This window comes from Propithecus coquereli, unplaced genomic scaffold (genome assembly GCF_000956105.1).
Source record: "Propithecus coquereli isolate 6110/MARCELLA unplaced genomic scaffold, Pcoq_1.0 Scaffold689, whole genome shotgun sequence".
NCBI classification, from domain to species: Eukaryota; Metazoa; Chordata; class Mammalia; order Primates; family Indriidae; genus Propithecus; species Propithecus coquereli.
This window is the reverse complement of record NW_012152940.1, coordinates 154,480-174,281: the sequence shown is the minus strand read 5'-3', so window position 1 is coordinate 174,281 and position 19,802 is coordinate 154,480. Positions and strand designations below refer to the sequence as shown.

Genomic DNA, 19,802 nt, shown 5'->3' with positions numbered 1-19,802 from the left:
TTTAACAAAATACTCCAAACTCTTAATATTATCCTCTTAACAGTCATAATAATAGTCTTCCTGATATGCTATATTCTCTCAAAAGTTTTAAGTAATTAAAACCATAAAAGGTCAAATGGTTTCTCTGACTAAAACAACAAAAACTCAAAAAAAAAAAAAAAACCCTATGAGGACACCATAACCTATAAATAACATACTGAGACCAAAGACCCAAAATAATAGTAACTAAAAAAGGTCTCCAAAGCCCTAAGTTTTGGTCACACTCTAAGTAAAAAAATTTTAAACAAAATTATGAGGCCATTATTTTAGACTAAACTCATACACTATGTCCCAACAGGTCAGTCCAGAGTCAGTCATACTAAATTCCACATAATCAAACTAAAACTTTAAAAAAAATCCTACAGGAGTCCAGATTTTATTTTTCTCCTGAAAACACAAAATTCTCCTGTATCTCTTCCAGAAAAATAATCTAAAGTCCTGATTCCCACCTTACAACCCGCCCCCCGTTCTACTATTTCCCAGTGAGATTTAAGACCAAATACATTCACAATAGTCACAAAATAACATCATATGTCAAAAATTTTGGTCAAAACCTTTTAATTATCATTTTGGCTAAATAAAGTATTATTTTACAATTACCTATAATCCTATTTTGGTTAAGTGTTTTAAACCTTTGATATACATGACAGTCTTCCTAAACTCCAATTTTTAAAAAATTTTTTTTTATTTTTTAAAAGCCAGTCAAATTTAGCGGTGGGAGGTTGAATACCAACTTTAGTGACACTAATGTTAATAAGTTCTGATAACCCACTACCATCAGACCAGCCCTAAAATCAAATTTTGAATTGAAAATTAAGTCTTTTTTCTGACCTCACACTAACTTTGAGACGCTACAGAGGCCCCTACAATATCCAAAAGAGAGATAACAAACAGGCTTATTTAATATGTTAAATTATATAAAAATATTGTCAAATAAAAAATAATGTTTAGCTTTCTTCAAATTTTATACTTTTATGTTATTAATATATGTTCCAAAATTATATGAGATTTCTACAATTCTGATGTCTTAATATATAATATTGTCATAATTATGATTGTTAAATTATGATAGGCCACAAAAATAACTAAATTTTCTTGTCAATTGTGTCTTTAACTATGACTATTTTAAGTCATTTCAGTTAATTATTTAAATTCTTTTTTTTTTTTTTTTGAGACAGAGTCTTACTTTGTTGCTTGGGCTAGGGTGCCGTGGCGTCAGCCCAGCTCAAAGCAACCTCAAACTCCTGACCTCAAGCGTCCTCCCGCCTCAGCCTCGCAGAGTGCTAGGATTACAGGTGTGACCCACAGCGCCCAGCCTGTCATTTGAAATATATGATTATATAAAAGCTTTTTCATATAAGAGGACTAATACTATACCAACAATTAAAAGGTTATTTAAAAATGTTTCTCTCATCGGATATTTTAAAAACTCTAATAATAAATATTTCACTAGACAGGTTATAAAACAGATATCACATGCACAATAACATTAGACAAAACTAAATCTACTGACCAATCACATTGGACAAAGATATTATAAATTAATGACAATCAAATCTATTTCCAGTAAAAAACATAAGTTAACCCCTTATAAAATAGTCACGATGTCACTAAAAAATCACTCAAAGGCCTATGCTCCTAGTAATAAAACCTCACATACCTTCCACTGCTAAACTCTAATATGACTAAATGCTGTAAGACTTTAATACATTATGTCAACATATATTTTCATCAGATAAAAAAGCTTTTCATGGTCCACTGACTAAAGACAATCGGACCCTCCACAATATAAAACCTGAAGATTGGGTCTTCTAACAATGACATCAAGAAAAGACTGCTCTTGCCACCCGCACTGCAACAAAACTTTGGGACCTTAAACCTCAAGTTTGTAATCTCACAACTCAAAGGGCCCCTTCAGATTCTTAAAATTATACACCCACTAATGATCTTAAGATAAAACCAACCAAAAAAGTTTCTCCCCCAAATCAGATGACATTCTAGATACAGACAACTTTCCCAAGATCGCGAATCAAGACTTCCCTACCCTCATGAGACTCTTACCTCTCAAGTTTTTCCTTACTTAGTGACTCTAAACAATAAAACTGAAAAAGGGGTCTTTTATATACACCTATGGGATATACCTTTGTTTGTAAAAAAATTTCATAGCCAACCTTATGCCTAGACGACCTATACCTTAATAAATAAAAAATAGGCCAATATAGATGAAAATTGTTAATAATACCTTTATTACTCCTTAATCAGTCAAAAACAAAACATCAGTTCATTAAGTTGTCTGAGGTGATTTGTAACCTACATTATAGATTAAAAAAATTATCAAAAGGCCTTCACCCTTCTAAATGGACATCATTAAGTTACTGTTTTACATCGTTTAAAAATAAATGTGACAATAATTAAAAATTTATCCCTCATAATAGATTATACCAGATTCTACTACAAAGGCTACAGTTACACAACAGACTTCTTTAAATTCTGTTACTGAAGTCACACTAAATAATAAAATTACTCTAAATATTTACTGACTGGGTAAAAAAAAAGTACAGTTACTGACATTACTTATTGCACATAAATAAACACATTAAATATTAATAAACATTCAATTATAAAAAATTAATAAACAGACCACTTGATGAAAACAAATTGTTTATGACTCATTCTTTCATCTATTTAATTTTAATTAATTTAACAAAATACTCCAAACTCTTAATATTATCCTCTTAACAGTCATAATAATAGTCTTCCTGATATGCTATATTCTCTCAAAAGTTTTAAGTAATTAAAACCATAAAAGGTCAAATGGTTTCTCTGACTAAAACAACAAAAACTCAAAAAAAAAAAAAAAACCCTATGAGGACACCATAACCTATAAATAACATACTGAGACCAAAGACCCAAAATAATAGTAACTAAAAAAGGTCTCCAAAGCCCTAAGTTTTGGTCACACTCTAAGTAAAAAAATTTTAAACAAAATTATGAGGCCATTATTTTAGACTAAACTCATACACTATGTCCCAACAGGTCAGTCCAGAGTCAGTCATACTAAATTCCACATAATCAAACTAAAACTTTAAAAAAAATCCTACAGGAGTCCAGATTTTATTTTTCTCCTGAAAACACAAAATTCTCCTGTATCTCTTCCAGAAAAATAATCTAAAGTCCTGATTCCCACCTTACAACCCGCCCCCCGTTCTACTATTTCCCAGTGAGATTTAAGACCAAATACATTATAGTCACAAAATAACATCATATGTCAAAAATTTTGGTCAATCTCTCAAAATTAAGAAACTGACTTTAAAAATTTATTAAATTAATTTTTAAGCTAAAACTACCTCCGTACATATTTTAAATTCAGTGTAAACGTTTCTCCCCACATAAACTGTAACCCAGCTGAAAACGTAAGCGGACCATGACGAACTGTCTTGTCTTTTCTTTGAGGGTCTCCCGCGCCCAGGCCGAGCGCAGGGGCGTCGTCGCAGCTCCCTGCCCTAACCCTAACCCCAACCCCTAACCCTAACCCCAACCCCTAGCCCTAACCCTAACCCCTAATCCTAACCCCAACCCCTAACCCCTAACCATAACCCTAATCCCTAACCCTAACCCCAACCCCTAACCCCTAACCCTAACCCTAACCCTGGGCCCCTGGGCCCAGGCCGAGGAGCCGGGACTGTGACCCCCTCCCGATCAATCACCGAACTTTGGCCGAAGGCGGCTAACTATTCAAACCGTGTCCAAACCGAGCCAGCTGTTTCTGTGCCTCGCTTTCCTGTCTCTGTCCTCGAATCCCGTCGCCACGCGGGGTCTCTCCAAACTCCCTGGTTCCGTGCCAACCGCACACTCGACTAACTGCTAAACCGCGGGCTGTCCAAGGGGTTCTCTTAACCGGCCTTCGCACCCGCCACTCGGCTGCGGGCCGGTCCCCACTGTTGGCAAGGCAAACTCCTACTCATCCTGTGATGCCCAAGTCACACGTCCACTCTCTGTGGAAACTGTCCCTGCGGGTCGCCCCCTCCCAGGGCACAGTCCTTCACATTCTCTCCCATGGGAGCCCCCACCGAGGCTGGGTTGCCCCAGGGTGCCGCACCCCGAGTTTACCCGCCTGCCAGACTCAGCCAGGGAAGCCCGGCGCTGACCTTCCTGCGCGGGAGCGGCCCGCCGCGCGCCGCCCTTGCCCGTCAGGAACCGCGCGAGGAGGGCCCTGTCGCCGCTCCCCGGCCTCCGATCCGCCCTGGCGCCCTCCACCATGGCGCGGAAGCGCCTCCGCTGCTCCGGGGACTTCTCCTGCGGGCGCACAGAGCAGAGCCGCGGCCACGTCACCTCGGCAGAGCCCGCGCGCCCACGCCCGCCCGCCGCGCTCTGGGCCCCGACGGCGCGCACGTACCGCGCGGGGGTCGAAGGCCTCGCGCTTGGCGCGCAGGAAGTTGGAGAGGTTGCCGTACTTGCAGAACTCCACGATCACCATGAGGGGGCCTGGCGGGAGCGGCGGAGCCCGCTCGCTGGAGCGCCAGCCCCGCCCGGACGCCCGCCCCGCGCCCGGCAGCCCCCTCCCGCCCGAGCGCCCCGGCGCCCTCCGCGCCCCAGTACCGTTGGGCTTGGTGCACGCCCCCAGGAGGTTGACCACGTTGAGGTGGTTACCGATGTGAATCAGGATCTTGAGTTCCGACATCAGGGCGCGGTGCTCGCTGGCTGTGGCTCCCTCTGGAAGGGACACAGGGCCTGGCAGGGGCGCGGCCGCCCTGGCCTCTGCCGCAACCCCGCCCGCCCCGCCTTCCCGCCGCCGGCTTAGCCGGGCGCACTCGGCGATCTCGGGGCGGCTGCGGGGGAGGGGCGCGCAGCGTCTTCACGACGTCTTTTGGCCCCACTGAGGCAGGGGGTTCCAGTGGGAGCCCGGCTCTGACTCCCTGCGCCTCCCTGGAGAACCCTGGGCGAGGCTGCCTCTGAGCCTCAGTTTCCCTTCCTGCACCACAGTCCCCTGCTCCACCCAGAGCTGCTGTTCCTCCGCAGCTCGTCCGCCCCTTGCACCCGCTGACCCCGCACCTTTCAGCATTTTCACGGCCACGGTGTCACAGCCGCTGCCCTTGTGGATGCCGAAAGCCGAGGCTTCTACCACCTTCCCGAAGGCGCCGTGGCCGAGCACCCTCCCTGTGGGGCAGGGAGCCAGCTGCAGGTGGCGCGCACGGGGGCGGGGGCGGGGACAGGTGGGCAGCAGGGCTGACCTGCGGAGGGCCAGGAAGGCAGGCCCAGGAGGGTGGGCAGCCTCTCTGCCAAACAGGAAGAGCGCGGGGACCAGGAGCGGGAAGAGGGCAGAGGGGAGGCGGGCAGGAAGGACTCGCATCCTCCCCGCAGGTGCGACAGGCCCACCCTGCTCGGAGCAGCAGGACGTGACCTCGTGGGGCCTGGGAACTGCGAGCCCCGGCGCGGCTCTGGGGACCCATGCCCAGGTGGGCAGGTCGGGCCAGGCGGGGGCCAGGCGGGCCCTCCTGGCACGAGTTCTGGGAACGAAGGGACTTCGGGCGCCCCAGCCGGCCAGACCCTGCGGCAGCTGCAGCCGCCTCTGCCGGGCAGGGCGCCGCCTCACCGAGGTGCAGCCGCTCCCGGGGGAACTCCCACTGGCTGTCGTCGTAGGACAGGTATTCACACTGCGCTTCCAGAGGCACCTCCCCGGGGTCCATGATGATGGACAGGTAGCCCGTCTTGATGTCTGCGTGGGCCGGCTGGGGGTGGGGGTGGGGACAGCTGGTGGATGTGGCCACACCGCGGTGGCTCGGGGGAAACTCTGCCCGCGACAGATGGCCCTTCCTTCGGGGGTGCCAGTCAAGGAGGGGACGGACCGACAACCGCGGCTACTTCCCAGGAGCCTGGCTGCGGGGCGAAGCAGGATGGGGGCCCCATTCTTTCTCAAGGACTGGCGCGACGGCCCCAGGCAGGAGCCCGGAGAGGCCCGGCAGGGGAGGGACGCTCACCCTCCTCAAGTTACAGAAGATGAGGAGGAGCAGGAACCAGAAGAACACGGCGATGACCCCGGTGCCCACGAGGATCACGATCTCCATGCTGCCTCTGTCCTCCGAGCCTGAGCGCACAGAAAGAGCCGGCGAGTGCGCGAGGGAAGCGCGCGCTGCGGGAACGCCCTTCGGGCCACGGGGCCGGCGGGCAGGCGCGGAGTGGGGCGAGGGCAGAGGTCGGGGGCCCGGGCGCACGCCGCACCTTCCACGGCCACGCTGGCGGAGGAGTTGACGCAGCCCTTGGCGTTGCACACGCGGCACAGATAGCGTCCCGCGTCCTCCTCGCGCACGCGCTGGATGCTCAGCTTCTGGTTCGAGTCCGCCAGGTCGATTCCTGCAGGGGGCGGGTGGAGATACGAGTTCGGGAGGGAGAGGAGGAGGGAGGATTGGCCTTGCGGGCTCTGGACCCCGCCCCCCGCCTGGCCACCCTCACTACCAGACTCTTCCTCCAGGAGCCTCTCGTCTTTGTACCACACGATGCTGGGCACGTGCGCTCCGGCCACCAGGCACCGCATCTCCAGGGAGTCGCTCACGTTCACCAGGAGGTCGGTCAAGTTCTGCGCGAGCCGAGGGGCTTCCAGGGCTAGGGGCAGGGTTCGGGAGGGAGCTAAGTGGAGCTGCACTAAGCAGGGCACCCCTGGACCGGGCCCTGCTGGCCGGGAACAGAGGGTGGAAGGAAGGTCAGAGTTTGCGCGCCGGCCAGAAGACTGCGCACCTCCACGGTGGGGTCGGGGAAGGGGACGCTCCTGCAGGCCCCGGTTGTGAACGAACGCCCAGTGGCGTGCAGGGCTGGGGGCAAAGCCAGAAACAGCGATGGCTAGATGCGAAGCTTGGCCCCTCCCGCCTCACCCTGCACTGACAGGTACTTCTTGTGGCAGTGCTTGTCGTGGCTGCGCCGGTCCTGCACCTCGCACACGTAGTCGCCCTCGTGCTCGGGTGCCACGTGGGGGATGTTCAGGCTGAGCGTGGCGTGGCGCGCCCCAGGCCCCGGCTCCTCCAGGCTGGCGGCCAGCGGGGTGGCGAACAGGTGTACGTTCTTGCAGTCGAGCAGCAGCGGGTTCCCTTGAGCATCGTGCAGCGTGGAAAGATTGAGGCGGTACCAACGCAGATGCTCGTACGTGTAGTTGTCTGCTCGGCAGCTCAGGCGCACGGCCTGGCCCTCCAGAGGCTCCTCAGAGGGCTCCGATTCGATGCTGAAGCCATCAGGGATAGCTGGGGAGGGAGGAGGAACCTCTGTGACTGCCGCCCGTGTTTGCCCCACCTGCCACTGTGCCCGTGACCAGCCCCACGGGGTCTCCTCCTGTCTCCCCTCCCTCTCTCTCCTGGAGGAGCCCAACCGGCTGCAGCCCCCGCCTCTCCCAGGAGTCCAGATCATCAGGATTCCTGCTGGCCAGACTCAGTGGGGACCTGAGTCCTCATGCTTTCTTGCCACCACACCCCACCACTTCCTCTTCTTGAGACCATTTTTTCATTAGCTTTTGCCAGGGCCACAGTCCCAATTTCCTGTTGTCTTTCTGCCACTTCTTGTCAGGATCTTGTGCGCTTCCCCCTTGCCCTATCTCCCAGGTGTTTTCTCTGCCTCCATCTCCCTGGAAGTACCCTCGTCCACATCCCAGGGACTGTCCACTCCTGGGCATCTGAGCTCTCCTCGGGTCACTAGCACACTTGAAAATCTGAGTCAGTTATGGACCTTCTCCCCAGGGCCATGCACACGCCAGCCGCAGGGCTCCAGGGCTTGGATAGGGGTGTGGGAGGGGGTAGAGTTGGGAGGAGCTGCGGGGAGCAGGGGGCCATCCTTGGGGGAAGTGCCTCCAGGGCTGGGGGCAGAGGGTGCCATTCCATCCCAGGGCACCAGCCCCCAGTCCGTATGCCGACGGACCCCAGATCTGTCCCCCGCCACAGACCCAGGGGTCCAGTAAGCCCTGGATGTCTCCATTGGGTGCCCCTTGGACATCAGAAACTCAATGAGCCCCAACCTGCTTCCGCACCCTGCACCCAAACCTGCCCAGGGAAGGGGCCCTCCCTGGGGGTTGGTCTGGCCACTCACTGGTCACATAGAAGTAGATGAGCCGCTCGTCCTGGCCCACCTTGTTGAAGACCACACACTTGTACATGGCAGACACGTTGGCATCCTGGATCACCAGCTTGCTCACAGTCTGGGCAGAGCACAGACACAAGGATCCATTTCCTGCCCTAGTTCACGTGACCCAGACCCTCCTTTTCTGCAAGGAGGTCACTGTGCCCACCAGAGTAACGGGGGGGGGGGCTGAGGCTTTGGGCTGGAGATGCTCAAAGCTCAGAGACAATACCAGGAATGGTGAGGGAAGAGGCAGGGAAGAGAGGCCCTCGGGCAACAGAGAGAGGTGGCTCCCCAGAAAAGTCAATGGACAGTGTATGGACAGCTGGCGTAGGCGTGGTGACATCAGAAAGTGGCATCTGGCAGGACCAGATAAACCTCTGGCTGTGATTGGGCTCGGTGTGTGGCCATGGTGAGGAGGGGTCAGGAGCCAGCCTGACACCTGGGTCAGTCCGAGCCAGGGCTAGAATTCAGCCTGTGTCACAGTGTGAGACCTTTGTAATATGCCCACATCAGCCCCAGGGCTGTCCACAGCACCCCTCCCCATGTCCAGGGCACTGGAGAGAGGTGGGGGGGGGTCCTGGGCTTCCAGAAGTGCTCTGGTCTCAGGCAATAGAAAGCTTGAGACACAGGGGAGGAGGGAGGGCCATAGGCCTGCCTATCATCCAAAGACCATCCCCCGCCCCTAGCCGGGCACTTCCTGGCCAGGCCTGGAACAGGAAGAGGCTCTGGAGGTGTGTAGGAAAACAGGAAGTGACCGTAGGAAGTGGGTGCCTTTGTTCAGTGTCCCCTCCTTCTCAGCACTGCCTGTAGGCTGGTCCAGTGGCTCCGCAGCCTTCTGTGGAGACCTGGTCAGCCCCCAGCCCTGTCCCCTCCCAGCCTGTGGGTGGCTGGGATGGGGCCCATGGCCCGGCCAGGCAGCGTTGGACCTCAGCTTCCTTGTCTGGGAAGTGGCTGGAGGTCTGGCCCTCTATCCACATGCAGGCAGGGGAGCTGAGTCCCAGAGACTGAAAGGTCACCGACCTGGCAGCTGCTGTCCCCAAACTCTGCAGGCCAGGTGGGAACCCGGAGAGGCAGGAGGGCCCCTTCCCACCTCCTCTGGCCCTCTCCCCGGCCCTCGGCGGCACGGCTGGCCTGTACCTTATTCTTCCCCTCCACGAACTCGGTCCAGGTGTCCAGGCTCTCGATGGGGTTCACAGCGTCCTGTGTGGTCACCTCCCTCCAGTCGTGGCACTGTGGCATGCGGTCTCGCTGCTGCCGCCGCCGGCTGCTGGGGCGAGGAGAGGCAAGGGCAGGGGGCCCACGCGGAGGGGTGAAGGGGTCCAGCCTTCGCCACACTCAGTCATCTTCTAACGTGGTGGTGGGTAAGGCTGGCCCTTGGGCCCGGGCGAGCGGGGCGGGGGTTGTTTCTGGAGCACTGTCTCCCACCCTTCACGCCGACGGCCGGCAACCCATCCCGCACAGGCTGCCAGATGCAGCCTTCCTGTGCTCACCGTCCCCACGCACACATGCACCACTCTGACCTGCTTCTGTGTCCCTAACTGCAAAGGCCACCCTGGGTCTGCCCACCCAGCTCACTCAGGACAGCGCAAGTCCCCACTCTGTCCCAGGAAGCCCTCTGCCGGGCGTCTCCCTCTCTTGTCCTCCTTTGGGAGCTGCTGCCTCCCTCTGGGCTGAGTGCGCATCTCCAGCACCTTTGGCCTCCTGCCGGATGGGGGTCTCAGGACCCCGAGGGGGGTTTGCTCTGCCTCTAGTGGAGGAGCAGACTGGGGCCCCCAGGGCTCCATCAGTTGGCACAGAGCATAATGATGGGGCATCAGAGGAAGGCAGATTTGGAGGTGCCAGCCATGAGTTGTAGGCCCTGTGGTCTAGAAGAATCCCTTGTGAGCCTTGGACGCTTTGCCGGCCCCTGGCCAGGCCTACTGAGCCACAGCCCCTCTGCCAGTGGGGCTGCCCTGTCTCCTGTCTGGGGTCCTGGCTTCCATCCCTCCCAGCTTTTCGAACTGGGATCTCTTGCTGAAAGACAAACCTGAGCAATCATTCTCTTGCTCAGTGACCTTCATTGACTCCGTAGTGCTTTCAAGACCCCTGCCCATTTTGGCACCCTCTTCTCCAGCCCCCTGATGGTCTAAGTGTTCTCCACAGCCTGGCTGTCCCGTTGACATCCAGCTCAGTGCAGGGGAGCGGGGCTCAGCAGGTGGGTGGGCTCTGTTGCTTCCAGCTGTGAGCTTGGGGTAAGTTGCCTCCCTTCTCTGACCCTATTTCTTGAGCACTGCCTAGGTGAGCTGAGGTGCGTGAGCGCGCCTGGTGTGCCCCGGGGCTCAGCCCAAGTTCCCTAACACCGTCCCAGGTCGGCCTGCTTGGTGCTGAGGTGCATCCTCTGGGCCTCTCTGGCTGGTGCACTGCGTGTCCAGGGGGCTTTGCTCTGCAGGGAGGTGGGGGGCAGATCCCCAAGCCCAGCCCGGCATGCTGGTGGGGGACTGATGCAAGGGAGGCTCTGAGCCTTGCTCAGGGAGCTGAGGCCCGGGATTGGCTACAGCTGAACCAGTGACAGGGTTCAAGTTCAGGGCTGGGCCCTGGGGAGGGGTATGGGCAGGGCCTGGGTGGCGCGGGGGCTGGGAAATGGGTTCGGCACGGCTGGGGCTGGGGCCCGGGCTGTGACACGGAGGAGGACGGGCTGGAGCCACACTCACAGGCTTCGCTGGGCAAACTTCTTGCAGGGTGTCCAGGGCCGCCAGTGCCACTGGACGCTGAGAGGTGGGGGCACCCCGTAGGCTGTGCAGGTGAGGGCCTGACGGCTGTGTCGGGAGTAGATGCTGGGGGAGGAGGCCTCCTTCTCGTGGATGTGGGGGGGCACTGGGGGCACAGCAGTGGCTGGTCAGCTGGCCCTCATGCCACGCCCCCCGCCCCCCCATCCCTGGCGCACCGTTCACCACTAGCTCCAGGCTGATGTTGCGCCTCAGGCCGGCCTCGGAGTTCCACAGGGCGAGGGTGTAGACGCCCGCGCTGGCCTCCGTTACCTCCTTGAGCACCAGGGCGTGCGGACTGTGGCGTCCAGATACTGCCTTTCTGTCCTTGTACCTAGCCCAGGAAGGGAGTTCATGGGGCTGCGCAGACCCACCCCAGCCCCACGCTGGCACTCCCAGCACCTCCCAGTGGGAAGGGAGGGGGCAGCCAGGCCAGGGAGAGTAGCAGTGGTTATTGGTCTGGCAGTGAACGGCCTAAAGCTCTGGACATGGCCTCCAGGCCCCATCTGCCAGGCCTGACAACCCGTCCCTGAGGTCTGCAGCAGCACCTCTGGCCTCACCCCAAAGCATCTGTGGTGGTGCCACCAAGAGCAAGGTGACCGTGTCACTGCTTGAGGCAGCTGCCTTCTCTCTTCCTTGCCTGTGGCCTTGGCCCTGGCCAGCCTCGCTTGGCCAGACTCACCTGGCCCAGCCCAGGAGGGTCTGGGCTTTGGCTTCAGAGACCCTGTCCTCTTTCTCCCAGGCCAGGTGGAGGAGTGAGGGTGCAGTGCGCGCAGAGCTCTCTGCCTCTGCCCTTCCTTGAGCTCTCCACACGGTGGCCGCACTGTCCCCTTGCTGGGACACTCATTCCTGTGGCTGGGAATCTTCACCGCTGCCTCCCACCTTCATTTGGGTTGGGGTATATGCAGCCTCCCTGCCGTCCTTCTAGTGACCCAGCCCCACCTGCCCTGCCCCCATCAGCACGGTGGGTTTCACACCCGTGTCTGCTGACTGTCCATCTCCCCCACTGAGCTGTGCCCTGCGGGGGCAGGTGCTCCATGGATGTTTCTGTGCATGTGAGTCCCACATCCCATGGATGTCCCACGCCCCAAAGGGCAGCTGCCTCTGTGACCTGGGCTCTGGACCCTGTTTGGGGACCACCCTCTCTCGGGCAGGTGCCTCCCTCCCAGTGCTGGGTGTGCTAAGCCAGGGACGCTGTAGTGTGGCCTGGGAGAGACTTGTCCCTCAGGCAAAGACCGACAGTGTGGGAGCCGCAGGGGCCTGCTCTCAACTGTGACACCACAGCCAAGATCTAGAAAGGATGGGACTGGCCCGGAGTTGCAGGCAAGGCAGGCTGGGGCACAGCCAAGGCCATGTTGAGTGCCCGGCGCTGGTGCAAAGGCTGGAACCTGAGCCTGCCACGTGCTGGATCTGTGACCTTAGGCAAACCCCTTCACCACCCCAAGCCTCAGTGTCCTCGTCTGAAAAGTGGGGAAATGAAATGCACCTTGCTGGGGTCTCCAGGTCTAACCGCATGTTGTGTCAGCACCATGCTGGGCACCTGCCCAGCCTGCCTGCGTGTTCTCTAGGCCTGCGTTCCCCAACCCCCGAGCTGCGGACCGGTACTGGCCCGTGGCCTGTTAGGGACCCGGCTGCAGAGCTGCGCTGTGCTGCGCACCCCCGCCGTGTTCCATGAAACTCAGGAAGGTGGGGCGGTGCAGGACAGGAGCGGCCGGCAAGCAAGCGGAGCGTCATCTCTATTTACAGCGGCTGCTCTTGCTCGTATCACCGCCTTCCTCTCTCACACCCCCCACCCCGTGGAAAAACTGTCTTCCATGAAACCGTCCCTGGTGCCAAAAAGGTTGGGGACCACTGCTCTAGACCCTCCATCCACTCGCTGACTCACAGCCGTCACACAATGAGCCACATAAAGGGTGGCGCCGATGGGACTGTGGTGACCACAAGCATCCTGGGGCGGGTGACTCAGATGGGCACTTCCTGGAGGCAGGTGTTGGCCAAGTGAGAAGAGAAGGGCTGGATGTGGTGGGAATGTTCCAGTGGAAAGCTGTGCTGAGAGGCAGCCAGCTGCCTAAGGATTGGGCTGGACCCTGGGCGCAGCAGAGCCGGCCACCTGCGCAGAGCAGCTGCAGTCCTCTAGGAGCCCACCTGTGAGTGAAGCGCCAGCCTGCCCGAGTGCCCTTAGGACCCTGCCCCAAGGTACTGCAACAGGTGCCCCAGGTGGACTCCAAAACTGTGCCCTCAGAGGGAGGGTCACACCAGGCCCAGGGCCCAGTACCCTGGGCCCTCCCAGGAGCAGCCTGCTCCCAGCCTTGGGCTGGCGCAGGGGTCCCAGCTGTGGGCACCTGCACCTCCTCTTGCTCAGCACCAGAAAAAGCAGCCCTGCCAGGAGGCAGGTGCCCAGGCTGGAAGGGTGAGGCTCCTCGGGCTAGCTGGGGTAGGACAGAGTGGAGACACCTCCCGGGAGGCTGGGGCTCAGGCAGGAACGTCCTCCCCGATCCCGGGCTCTGCTTCCTTGTCGGTGCAACTGGGGCTCAGACTAGAGGGTGACCTGCCATGGCCGGGCTGTGTGGACGGCTCAGATGGCCTGAGGGTGCACGGCGGAGGGGGAGGTGCTGGACCTTCGAAAGCCTGCAGGAGCACGGGTGAGGGCAGAACCCTGGGCCTCGGCACACCCACAGCGGAGCCTCATCTTCTCAGCTGGCAGACCGGGAGCCTGGGCCCCAGCGGCCTGCAGGCCTCCTGGAAGCTCTTGCGCTCACTGTCATGCAGCCAGGGCCAGCCCAGGGCTGGCTCCATAACAATTTGTCAACCCCCTGGTGGCATCTCCACATTTCTGGATAGGACAGTCCTGGGAGAGGCAGTCTTGCTGGAAGGAGGCCTGGGGAAACTGCAGCCATTGCTGCGGGACAGGCCCTGGAGTTTGCAGTGCAGGTGGGTCTAGCTGTCAGGGCCTCAGAGATGCTGAGGGGCTGCAGGAACAGTTGGAGAAAGCCCCACACCATGCCACCACACCCACACATAACAGGTTCAACTTTAAACCTGTCACAGGTTGCAGCAACCTGGGTCAACCTTCCTTCTGGCTGCAGTATCGTATTATGTGCATGTTCCTTGCGGGCTCTCCTTGGAGAGGGTCCCCCCACCCTGGGTGTCAGGGTACAGGACTCAGGGAGGGCCAGGTCCCCACGTGGGTGTCAGGGTACAGGCCTGAGGGGGAGGATGCTGCCCTTCTCACCCCTTGGTCTGTCCTCCCGTGTGGCCTGGCAGGGTAGGGAGGGGAGGGAGCCTGGGCTGTTACCATTGGAACTCTGGCGGCGGGTAAGCTGCCAGCTTCACGGGCAGCTTCACCAGCTCCTCTCCTGCCGTGGCCTCCATGACTGGTCCCTTGAGCCACTCAACGCTGATAAAGGGCTTTTCTGCGGGACGAGAGGCACCCTCGTAAATCCAGGGCTGATCCGTCACTGACAGGGATTCCCAGCCACGACCCCGAGGCCCCGGCAGCCAACTGTCTGCAGACGGGGGCTCACTGTGCCATCTGGGAGCTGGGTAGTTCCTGTGCTCACGCCCCCTTTTTCCCTCTGGCCGGACTCCCCACACCCAGGAGCAACAGGACCTCTGGGCCAGGCCCACGCTGCACGAGGACCCTTGTTCCTCAGGCTTGATGATGCCCGACCACCGCCCCCCTCAGCCCGTGCTGGGCACGATGCCCCAGCCGCAGGCCGTACCGTGCACAATGACCTCGGTGCTCTCCCGGAATCGCTGCATGCCATTGTTGGCCTCACACACGTACGGGCCCAGGTCGTGCTGGCTGACATTCAGTATGGTCAGGATGCTGGACAGCTCTGTGTGCGTCTGCTGGGAGCGCCGCTCGGGCACCCACTTCCCCCGCTCTGCCTGCCGCACCAGGGGAGCCCAAGGTCAGTGGGTGGGCTCCGCAGAGCTACCCCCCAAGGCACATGCCCCAGCCCAGCCAGCAGTGGCTCCAGAAGCCTCGGACCCAGACTCTGAGTTTTCCTTGGGGTGGAAAACTTCCCCATCAGACTAGGGACCCTGGGTCTGCACGCCCTCCACACCGAGGCCACGGTCATTGATGGGGGCTCCTGGGGACAGGAAGGCATGGGCAGGAGGAAGGCTCTCCGGCAGGGCTGTTGACCTCACCTGCTTCCCTGGATAGTCCCAGTCAAAGGTGACGCCTGAGTTGAACTCAGCCCACACGGTGCAATTCAGGACCAGCTTCTCCCCGACCAGCAGCTCCAGCGACTTCTTGGGGAACAGCTGGATGTCATAGAGCTCGTTGCCTGGTGACACACGCACAGTGACTCCCACACCCTCCCAGGACACTGCACACATGGACACCCAATGCACACAGAGCACAGGGGTAGGCGCCGGACACCAGCGTGGCGGTGACAGCACTGTTACTGGGAATTGGAGTGGGTCCCTGTCCTCCTCCCAGGGCACCAGGAGCAATCACTGGGTGAGGGGCAGCTCCTACCTGTGATGTGCACGAGGAAGGGGTTGGAAAGGAAGTCCTGGCTGCCCCAGGTGGTCTCACACTGCAGGTACAGGGCGTCTCGCAGCAATGGTGTAGCCACCCGCATGCCCCGCCGGTCATCCCACACCACCTCCTGCCCGTCTGGCCACAGCACTGAGCTTTGCTGGAGGGATGTGGTCACTGTCAGCACCTGGCTGCCCGCTTCCTCCTGTCCAGACTGCGGCCACCTCTCCCAGGCTGGGACAGGAGGGCCAGATCCCAGGGTGGGGGTGGGGCTGTACCGAGCGCAGCGTGACGTTGAGGCCAGGGATGGACACCCGGCAGGGCACCCACACGGAGTCCTTCCTGTTGACCAGGAGTGTATCGGGCTTGTTGATGAACGGCTGCTTGAAGTCTGTGGAGAGGGAGCAGGCGTGGGGCAGGGGACGGTGGAGGTGGGCGCAGCCGCAGGAGGCCCTTTGGGGCTGGGTGGTGCTGTTCCTGCCTGCTGGCTGCCCCTTGGGCAGGTGCCCCTTCTCTCCTCCTGGGGTCGGTAGGCTGGGACTGGGAGTCAGGCACTGGCCCTCCCCCAGGACCCTGCGCGAGCCCAGCCTGCCTCCCTCGCCCTGGTGGCCTCACCTCTCACAAACACGTAGGTGCTGGCGGCCGTGGTGCCCTCGATGCGGGCCTTGATGTACTTGTAGTAGCAGCGGTAGCTGCCCGTGTTGTTGGCGTGCGTGTCGTGCAGCAGCAGCACCTTGCAGTAGGGCCTGGCGTCCGTGCCCTCGCAGTCTCTCACCAACCCCGTGTCCTCCCCGTCCTTGTCCTCTGTGGCCGGCGCCTCCTGAGCCCCTGGCCAGGCCCACTCGAGGGGGTGCTGCCCCCTGGCAGAGGACGGGAGAGGTCAGGAGGGTCCCCAGCTGCAGCCCAGGGGCTCATCCCTGAGGCGCCTCCCTCAAAGGCCATGCCTCGTCCATGCTGGTCTCACCTGGAGGACGGAACTGCCCGGGGCAGGGCACTCCCTGGGCCCCCAGGCCTCTACCTGTCTCCCGGGGCTGTATGTGGCAGGCTGGCCTGAGGAGAAGCCCAGGCCTTGATTCACAGCTGGGGCCACAGGGAAGATACCATCTCCAGGGCCCCAGTGTGCGGGCCTGGGGCCAGTGAAGGGCGGCTGGGGTGAGTGTGGGTGAGGCTGGGGAAGGGCTTCCAGGCATCCACGTCATGGGAGGGAGAGCCTGGCACAGCCTCGAGGCCACTCTGCCCCGGGAGGGCTGCCTTCTGGGCCCTCAGCCACCACCTCTGGCCTCGGGCTTCTGCCGCCTCCCTGCTGTTCAGCAGGAGGAACCCAGTACCTGCAGGAGATGGATAAGCTGTCGCTGGTGTCGATGACGTGCACCTCCTCTGTGATGTTCAGGGTCGGGGGTGTCATAGAGTAGCCGCTCACCAGACCTGGGGATGGACAGAAGTCAGCGTGGCACCGGGTGGTGAGTCCACGTGACGGTGGCAGGCCTTCGCCTTCTCTGCCCACGGGGCAGACCCTGCTCTGGGTGGGGGCCAGCTCAGGCTCTCAGAGGCACAGCAGGGCTTGGCCTAACCATAGGCCCCAGGGCAGTCCCAGCCCCCAGGCCCCAAGACAGCCAGAACCTCCACAGGCTGACCCCTGCCTGCCCCTGCAAGGGAGCCCTGACTGCAGCTGGACTGAACCCCAACCTCTGGCCCTAGTGAGCTGAGCTGCTGGCATGAAGGAGAAGGGGCGACGGCAGGCCCCTCCCTCCTGGACTTAAGACCCGCCCCACACACTCCCAGGCCCCCTGCCTGCCCTGCCATGACTTCACCCTCCCCAGGCACCATGGTGTCCACCTCACAGGTGTTCTCTGGCTCCGCTGCAGCTTCCGCCCACACTGGGCCCCTGGCTGCCCTGCCTCCTCTGGGGTCTCCCTGCCCGGGCCTCCCACCAACCCCCCGGGGCTTCCCACGGGGCTCCCCCTCTGACACACAAGTAGACCTGCCTCACCTGGGCAGAAAGCTACGCTCACCCCATGGCTGTAGGCTGACTGGGGCTGGGCTCCTGCCCTGCACCTCCAGCCCACCACGCTCCCCCCAGGGGTATGGGGTGGCTGTGTGCATATGTGTGCGTGTTGATAGGTGTGGGTCTCTGTGTGTGCATCTGTCTGTATCTGTGGGCCTGCATCTGTGAATCTGTGTGTATTTGTGTGTGACTTTGTATGTGCTTACATGTGTGTGCAAGCATGCCTGTTTGTGCCTCTCTGATATGCCAGCATGTGTGGGGGGTGGGATCCTGGTGGGGGTGGGAGCAGGCCCCGGGGGAGGTCTGGGCCTGGAACTCTGGCAGATGCATCCTGCCAGGACCATCCTGAGACAACAGGAAGGGAGGGCTGTGTGGCCAGAAGCCCAGGGCTGCGTCCTGTCCCTCCCCCCAAGTCCTTGTCCTCCTGGGGGGCACAGCCCACTATCCTACCCCAGCCCCTTCCAGGCCCACAGGCTTGAGCAGTTTGGGCAGAAGTCTGGCTCTTCTGTCCTCCCCAGTCCAGCTCCTTGAGGCCCCGGGGTCCCATCTTGCAGCTTATGAGTTGGGTGGAACCCTGGGAACCCCACGATAGCTGGGGGGGTCCTGAGCCACCCCAGGTGGCGGCACCAGAACAGCACACTCTGCACATCAAGATCTCATGTGGCATAATTCGGGCAACATGGCCACCAGTCAGTGTCTGCTGCCCACCGCTACCCGTCTCCCTCCCTCTGGGCCAAACCCCTCCAGGCACCCTGCACCGTGGGCCAGAGCTGGAAGGCCCTTACTGAGCATCTAGACTCACTGCACGGACAGGGAAACTGAGGCCCTCCAGCTGTCCTGAGACTCCGTGGCTTGCCTGGTCAGCTGCTGTGTCTCCTGCAGTCTTTGTTTTGCTTGGTTCCAGTGGCTGGCTGGCCTGGCCTGGGGCCCGCCCTGCCCTGGGGCCCGTCCTGCCCTGGGGCCCGTCCTGCCCTGGGGCCCCTGGTGGATGTGGGCGCAGCAGCAGGGTCTGGGCATTTGTAGCCCCTACCTTACGCCTCTGGGGCTCCCTCCTCTCATGAGGGAGGGAGGGGCCAGGAGGGGCTGGGAGGGGACCCAAGAGGGCACCTTTGAGCTGAGCTTCAAAGGAGAAGTGGATCTTTTCAGGGCACTGAAAGTGCCTGAGGCCACGCCAGGCAGAGAGACAGCTGAAAAGTATGTGGGTGCCCGAGTGGACGGTGGTCTGTCCTGCAGAAGAGGGGGAGGTGGCAGGTGGGCTGGACCTGTGGGGATGAAAGGGCCGTGCTGTCCGATGGCCCAGCGAGCGGTCAGGAGAGAGGCCAGGCCCGTGGGCGCCCTCACTGGGAAAAGCGCATCCCCACGGCAAGGTCTGGGTGTCGAGCTGGGCCTGGGAGGCCGTGGCTCCCTGTCTTGGAGGTACACATCTGGGCATACTTGCTGGCTCCAGGGCGATGGACACTGCCAGCCTGGCTTCCTTCGGTTGCTCCTTTTGCCCCCAAGATACAGCGGGACAGGCCAGGCCTCCGGCTTCATGTCCTGAGAGGCCCGGGGCCTCTCCCCACCCTCCCACAGTGCGGTTCTTTTCCCCATCCTGAACGCTTTGCCTCGTGCATCCTTTTGCCTGGGACGTCCCTCCTTCCTTCCTCCTCCCCCCACGGACTGCCCTCTTCGGGGTCTAGTTCACACGTCCTCGTCATCACTCGGGCAGCATCCGTCTGGTTGTCCTTGGGCCCCCACTAGAACACCTGTCAGACTGAACTGTGGCCGGGTGGCCGGGGGAGTGGAGCCAGCCTCTGGGAGCTTCCTCCCTGGGGGCCCCTCACCATCAAAGGAGGAGTCCCTGCGCTACGCAGCGCTGCCCATCATGCTTGCCAGCCCTCTGTGCCCATCTGGGCAAGCTCTCCTTCGTCATGGGGTGTCCTGACTTACTCCAGTGCCCCCTGCCTTCACCAGCCTCCCCTGTGCCCTGTGGTCAGCAAACTTTGCTGCAGACCTCCCTGCTTCTCTGATGTCCCCTCCTGTCTAACCTGAAGCCCAGCTTTCTCAGGACACCAAGAAGTGCCCCAGGGTGGTTACTGCCATCCACCTGCACCCTCCTGCTTCCCACCCACACCCCCACAGCAGCCCTCTGAGGCACTGCCCTCTGCCCACTAAAGCTGTCACCAGCAGCTATCCTGGTCACTTCCCGTCATTCTGCGCAGACCTAGCTCTTGGCCGCCATCCCCTCCCCACCCCACCTCCCGCCACTCCCCATGACTTCAGCATCCCCACGATGACTTGCCAGCATCCTGGCCTTGGTGGTCCTGTCCTCCTCTCTTGTCAGCCACTCCCTTCCGTGGGTGCGCCCTGGACCTGATGCCCATCTCCTGTGTGTCCCTTGCTCGGTGTTCTTGGCCCACAGTGGCTCCATCCCGCAGCCCCACCC

General features: G+C 58.9%; 1 protein-coding gene across 1 annotated transcript in view; it reads right to left on the bottom strand.

The window, feature by feature from the left end:
* The window catches only part of FLT4 (fms-related tyrosine kinase 4), a 30,318-nt gene extending 13,508 nt beyond the window's left edge, over positions 1-16,810 (bottom strand). The window contains exons 1-20 of the mRNA XM_012660893.1: positions 16,701-16,810; positions 15,988-16,232; positions 15,651-15,763; positions 15,370-15,532; positions 15,036-15,175; positions 14,603-14,771; positions 14,176-14,293; positions 11,060-11,214; positions 10,827-10,989; positions 9,274-9,400; positions 8,104-8,212; positions 6,906-7,268; positions 6,493-6,639; positions 6,259-6,390; positions 6,018-6,124; positions 5,633-5,768; positions 5,092-5,196; positions 4,639-4,752; positions 4,436-4,524; positions 4,188-4,335 (exon numbers count right to left, since the gene is read on the bottom strand). Coding sequence (XP_012516347.1) covers positions 4,188-4,335; positions 4,436-4,524; positions 4,639-4,752; positions 5,092-5,196; positions 5,633-5,768; positions 6,018-6,124; positions 6,259-6,390; positions 6,493-6,639; positions 6,906-7,268; positions 8,104-8,212; positions 9,274-9,400; positions 10,827-10,989; positions 11,060-11,214; positions 14,176-14,293; positions 14,603-14,771; positions 15,036-15,175; positions 15,370-15,532; positions 15,651-15,763; positions 15,988-16,232; positions 16,701-16,777 — 2,920 coding nt within the window. The 5' untranslated portion in view covers positions 16,778-16,810. The remainder of the gene's footprint in view (positions 1-4,187; positions 4,336-4,435; positions 4,525-4,638; positions 4,753-5,091; positions 5,197-5,632; positions 5,769-6,017; positions 6,125-6,258; positions 6,391-6,492; positions 6,640-6,905; positions 7,269-8,103; positions 8,213-9,273; positions 9,401-10,826; positions 10,990-11,059; positions 11,215-14,175; positions 14,294-14,602; positions 14,772-15,035; positions 15,176-15,369; positions 15,533-15,650; positions 15,764-15,987; positions 16,233-16,700) is intronic.
* Positions 16,811-19,802: the final 2,992 nt, after the last annotated feature.